The sequence below is a fragment of the Triticum urartu genome, chromosome 5A, assembly GCF_056163025.1.
Source record: "Triticum urartu cultivar PI428250 chromosome 5A, HENAU_Tu73, whole genome shotgun sequence".
Lineage (NCBI taxonomy): Eukaryota > Viridiplantae > Streptophyta > Magnoliopsida > Poales > Poaceae > Triticum > Triticum urartu.
Window position 1 is genome coordinate 312,175,473 of NC_141877.1, and position 6,209 is coordinate 312,181,681.

Below are 6,209 nucleotides of genomic sequence, written 5' to 3' on the forward strand. Positions count from 1 at the left end.
GGTTCGAATGTTCAAGATGTTCGTGGACAAGGGTATGACAATGGTTCGGACATGAAGGGGAAAAACCAAGGGGTACAGAGCAGATTGCTTGCAACTAATCCAAGAGCATTGTACATGCCGTGTGCTTGTCACAGCCTGAATCTTACTCTTAGTGATATGGCAAAATCTTGCGGTAAAGCTATAACTTTCTTTGGTGTTGTGCAAAGAATTTACATATTGTTTTCAAGCTCTACTAAAAGATGGCATCTATTGCTTAATCATGTTCCAAAAATGACAGTTAAGTCTTTGTGTAACACACGATGGGAGAGTCGAATAAAGAGTATTCATGCTATCAGATATCAAGCACCTGAGTTAAGAAAATCTTTATTGGAATTGAAGAGAACTTCTACTGATGATGCCAAGACTAAGAGCGACGCAAAATATTTGGCTAGTGCACTTGAGAAATTTGAATTTATACTAGGCATGGTCATCTGGCATGATGTTTTGTTCACTGTAAACATGGTGAGTAAGAAATTGCAGTCTAAATTCGTGTGTATTGATGTTACTCTTAAACAGATTGAAGGTGCCATCTCATATTTTGAGAAGTACAGAAATGAAGGCTTTGCTACTAGCTTGGATATTGCGAGATCTATTGCAATCGACATGGGTGTACAACCTTTGTTTCCTGTAAAGCGACGTATTACCAGAAAAAGACAATTTGATGAAATGAATGGCAATGAAGAAAATGACCAGAATCAAGAAGCGCAAGAAATTGATGTGGAATCATTTAGAGTTAAATACTTTCTGGTGATGATTGATGCTGCAATTGCTTCCTTGACTAGTAGATTTGAGGAAGTGAAGTCATTTGGGAGCATATTTGGATTCTTGTTCAACTCAAAAGAATTGAAGTTGTTGGGTGATAATGATCTAAGAAAATGTTGCACTAATTTTGTCAAGACTTCCACTCATGGTAAGTCAGTAGATGTTGATTTAGATGATTTTGTTTCTGAACTAAAAGTATTGCAGATGACATTGCCAAACACACTCATGTCAGCGGATCAGATATTTGAGTTTGTTAGAGCTGCAGATTGTTATCCAAATGTCTCAATTGCTTATCGTATCCTCTTGACTGTACCTGTCATTGTTGCATCAGTTGAAAGGAGTTTCTCAAAACTGAAATTACTGAAAAATTATCTGAGGTCAACAATGTCCCAAGAAAGACTGAATGGTTTGGCCATGTGCTGCATCGAGAAGAATATGTTGGACAATATTGATCTTGACATTGTCATTGATGATTTTGCGTCAAAAAATGCACGGAGATCTCGCTTCTCATGAATTCTGGAGGTTTGCTAGCATGCTATTTATATATTCATTTTTGCATTGTAGCTTCTATGATACTTGAGTTTGAACAAAGGAAAGAAAAATATATCAGATATTTGATTCTAATGAAAATTTACTACTGTTTATGACTTTATAATATATGTATTTGTTCGTGTATCGACCAAAAAAATCTCTGTTTGGCCCATTGGTGAAGTTCGCCCCAGGGCCTTCGAAATCCTTGAGCCAGCCCTGTGCAGTGGTGTAACACCTCTTCCCCCCGATGTAATCTCTACTTAAACATGGTGCTCAACTCCATATATTATTTCCCGATGATCTATGGTTATCCTATGATGTTTGAGTAGATCCGTTTTGTCGTGTGGTTTAATCGTCATCTTGGTTGGAATGTTTTTATGTTTTATTTATGGTGTTTTCCTACAGTGCCCTTCGTCTCGCGCAAACGTGAGGGGTCCCTGCTATAGCGTGTTGCAATACGTTCATGATTTGCTTATGGTGAGGTGTGAGAGTGACAGAAGCTTAAACCCGAGTAGGTAGGTTGTTGCCTATGGGATAAAGAGGACTTGATACTTAATGCTATGGTTGGGTTTCACAAACTTAATGATCTTTAGTAGTTGCGAATGCTTGCTAGGGGTCCAACCATAAGTGCATATGATACAACTAGAGAAAGTATGTTATCTCATGCCTCTCCCTCATATAGAATTGCAAGAATGATTACTGGTAGTTGTTATGGATTGCGTAGGGACAAACGACTTTCTTGTTGACAAAAGCTATCCACTTTTATTACCTTGCAATTTATTTGTAGTTTTATTCTCGCAAAGTACTCGTAGTTTTATTCTTGCAAAATAGTTTCATACTTGTTTTAGGTAAAGCAAACGTCAAGTGTGCGTAGAGTTGTATCGGTGGTCGATAGAACTTGAGGGAATATTTGTTCTACCTTTAGCTCCTCGTTGGGTTCGACACTCTTATTTATCGAAGAAGGCTAAAAACGATCCCCTATACTTGTGGGTTATCAAAGACATATAACATCGGCGAGCTCGTCTTGCGTCTCCCGGCGAAGAAGAAGGATAAGCTTAAACCAAAATAGGAAGGTGTGACGCCCGGATAATCAAGCTACAGTAACCTTTGCTAATGATGCCACATCACCACTCTTACAGTTGTAAACCTCACGATGATTCAATCCCGTTCGAATTCAAAATTCAAAATCAAGTCAAATGGTAAAGTTTTCAAACATTAAAATTAAAATGTTCTAGAGGTGGCAAATAATGCATAGGTAATTATGGTGGAGGATCACATTTTTTATAAAATAATTAAAAGCACTAAACTAAATAAAATAGTGGCTTAAACAAATAATTAAATGCATTTTATAAATATTAAAACATTAAACTATTTTATTAGGTATGAGAAATTAATGTGGCAATAGAGTATTTATAAATACTAATTTAGGGGCTAGTGGTATATTTATAAAACTAAAAATAAAGTAAAACTAATATGAAAACAGGAACTATAAATAAAATAAATAAAATGAAAACAGAAAGTTAAATAGAAAGTAATAGAAAAACAAACTAAGAAAAAAAAAACCCCACCCCCACTGGACCAGGCGACCCAGCTCACAGGCCAGGCCGGCCCACCTGGCCCAGCCGGCCGACCCACCCCCTCCATATCCCCACCAGGGGGAAACCCTAACCCACGACCCACCTCACTCCCCCCCACTCGCGCCCCACTCTTCCCTCCCCCGATTCAGATCAGATTGGGGCACGCACGCACGCATCGGCCTCGCCACCGAACGACGCCGCCCCCTCCTCGCCGTTGGTCGCCGCCACCCGGAGCGCTCCATCACTGGACCTCGCCGTCCTCCTCCTCGCCGAACCGCCCAAGTCGCCACTGCCCTGCCGTCCTCATCTTCTCGTCGCCATGCCGCACGTCGTCCCTGACCGAGGTCGAGCCCGCTGCCCTGAACCCCTACGGCCATTGTGAGTGCCTCCCCATGCTCCTCTCCCCTCTTCACCTGTAACCGCGCGCCCGAGGCCGTGGTCGCTCGCGGCCTCCCCGCGCTCGTCGCGCCCGAGCCATCCCCTGCCGATGCCTTGCCGTACGCGGCCACCCGGGGCCGCGCACCTCACCTCGCCGCCTCTGCGTGGCCACGGCCCGCCGCGGTTCGCCCGCGCGCGAACCACGTCGCCCCGCCGCGCGCGCCCCGCGGCCTTTGCAGGCCGCCGCCCCTGCCCGCTGCTCCACCTCGCCTGCTGGCCGCCTCTGCCCACCAGTGACCTCGCTTCTGCCCGCCTATGTCGCATCCCGTCCACGGCCGCGCGACGCGCCTGCACGCGCCGCGCACTGCTCCTCCTCTTGCCGCCCCCGCAACCGCGCCATGGCCGCCGGCCGCGCACCCCCGCAGCCATCTCCCGCAACCAGCGCTGGCGCCCTGGCGCGCCCCATCGCCCGTGCCCGTTCGAGCGGGATCGCCCGCCCGCTACCCGTACCCAGCGCCCGTTAAGCCCCTCTAGGCCACTGCCAAACGAGGCCCAGCCCCATAATGCATTTTAAAAATAAAAATAAAAATAAAAAAGTTAATTAATTAATTAAAGAAATAACTAACTTAATTAATTTTGATTAATTAAATTAAACAACTAATTAAACTAATTACACATTAGCTACCTAATTAACCTGATCTGTTAATTAGTTAATTATGTAGTCAATGACAGTGGGGCCCACCCCCTAATTAATACTAATTAGGGTAATTAAATTGTTTAATTAAAATGTGTCACTAACTAGTGGGACCCACTGTTCAGGTTGACCAGTCAACACCTGTTGGCTGCTGACATCAGCATGACATCATGCTGATGTCATAAATCCAAATTTGAATTAATTTAAATAATTAATTAAATTCCAGAAATTAATAAAATCTTTAGAAAATCATATCTTTTAATCCGTAACTCGGATTAAATTATTTTCAACATGAAAGTTGCTCAAAACGATGAGACGAATCTGGATATGCAGCCCGTTCGTCCACCACACACCCCTAACATATCAAACTCGCAACTTTCCCCCTCCGGCTCCTTTGCCCGAAAACATGAAACATCGGGGATACTTTCCCGGATGTTCTCCCCCTTCGCCGGTATCACCTACTACCGCGATTGGGCACACCTAGCATCACGTCTTGTCATGTCATGCATCGTCATGCATTTGTTTGCATTGTATTTATTGTTTCTTCCCCCTCTTCTCTCGCTAGACACCGAGATCGACACCGCTGCTACCCCGTACAACTACGGTGTTGACGACCCCTCTCTCTTCCTAGAGCAACCAGGTAAGCCCCCCCCTTGATCACCAGATATCACCTATTCTTCTCTATAATGCTTGCATTAGATTAGTGTAGCATGTTACTGCTTTCAGTTAATCCTATACTGCTGCATAGCCTGTCCTTGCTACTACTGTTGTTACCTTTACCTGCTATCCTACTGCTTAGTATAGGATGCTAGTGTTCCATCAGTGGCCCTACACTCTTGTCCGTCTGCCATGCTATACTATTGGGCCGTGATCACTTCGGGAGGTGATCACGGGCATATACTATATACTTTACACTGTTACATTACCGGTGATACTGTTTGGAGATGGGGGCTGAAGGGGCAGGTGGTTCCATCCAGGTAGTGGTGGGCCTGAGTTCCCGATGGCCCCCGACTATTACTTTGAGGCAGAGCGACAGGGCAGGTTGAGACCACCTAGGAGAGAGGTGGGCCTAGACCTGGTCGGTGTTCGCGATTACTTCAAAATAACACGCTTAACGAGATCTGGGTATTTGATCTGAGTTTGGCTACTGGCCTATACGCACTAACCATCTACGCGGGGACAATTATGGGCACTCGATGTCGTGGTATCAGCCGAAGCCTTCGTGACGTCAGCGACTGAGCGGCACGCGCCGGGTTGGACCGCGTAACGCAACTTCCTTTGTAATGGAGGTTGCTAGGTCTGCTCTCCGGCCGCCCTTGCAACATGCAGGTGTGCAATGGGCGATGGGCCTAGACCCCCGCGCCATAGGATTTAGACCGGCGTGCTGACCTCTTTGTTGTGCCTAGGTAGGGCTGCGACGTGTTGATCTTCCGAGGCCGGGCATGACCCAGGAAAGTGTGTCCGGACAAAGGGGATCGAGCGTGTTGGGAAATGTGGTGCACCCCTGCAGGGAAGTTGATCTATTCGAATAGCCGTGTCCCTCGGTAAAAGGACGACCCGGAGTTGTACCTTGACCTTATGACAACTAGAACCGGATACTTAATAAAACACACCCTTCCTAGTGCCAGATACAACCGGTGGTCGCCCTCTCACAGGGCGACGAGGGGAGAATCATCGGTTAGGATTATGCTATGCGATGATACTTGGTGAACTTACCATCTACTCTCTTCTCCTGCTGCAAGATGGAGGTTACCAGAAGCGTAGTCTTCGAAAGGACTAGATATCCCCCTCTTATTCTGGCTTTCTGCAGTTCAGTCCACATATGATACCTTTATTCCATTTGATACCAATGCATACATATGTAGTGTAGCTCCTTGCTTGCGAGTACTTTGGATGAGTACTCATGGTTGCTTTGCTCCCTCTTTTCCTCCTCTCTATACCCAATTGCTGCGACCAGACGTTGGAGCCCAGGAGCCAGACGCCCCTGTTGACAACGACGACTACTACTTGGGAGGTGCCTACTACTACGTGCAGCCCGCTGACGACGACCAGGAGTAGTTAAGGAGGATCCCAGGCAGGAGGCCTGCGCTTCTCTCGATCTGTATCCCAGTTTGTGCTAGCCTTCTTAAGGCAAACTTGTTTAACTTATGTCTGTACTCAAATATTGTTGCTTCCGCTGACTCGTCTATGTTCGAGCACTTGTATTCGAGCCTTCGAGGCCCCTGGCT

At 45.9% G+C, this 6,209-nt stretch overlaps 1 protein-coding gene across 1 annotated transcript; it reads left to right on the forward strand.

Moving 5' to 3' along the window:
• Window positions 1-462: 462 nt before the first annotated feature.
• LOC147971194 (uncharacterized) lies at window positions 463-1,314 on the forward strand. Its single transcript, XM_087523862.1, has one exon. It carries the CDS (start codon window positions 463-465, stop codon window positions 1,312-1,314), a length of 852 nt encoding a protein of 283 aa, XP_087379988.1.
• The last annotated feature ends 4,895 nt before the right edge of the window (window positions 1,315-6,209 follow it).

Coding starts and splice junctions, on each gene's coding strand:
- LOC147971194 (XM_087523862.1), top strand. CDS start 463: ATGGTCATCTGGCATGATGTTTTGTTCACTGTAAACATGGTGAGTAAG.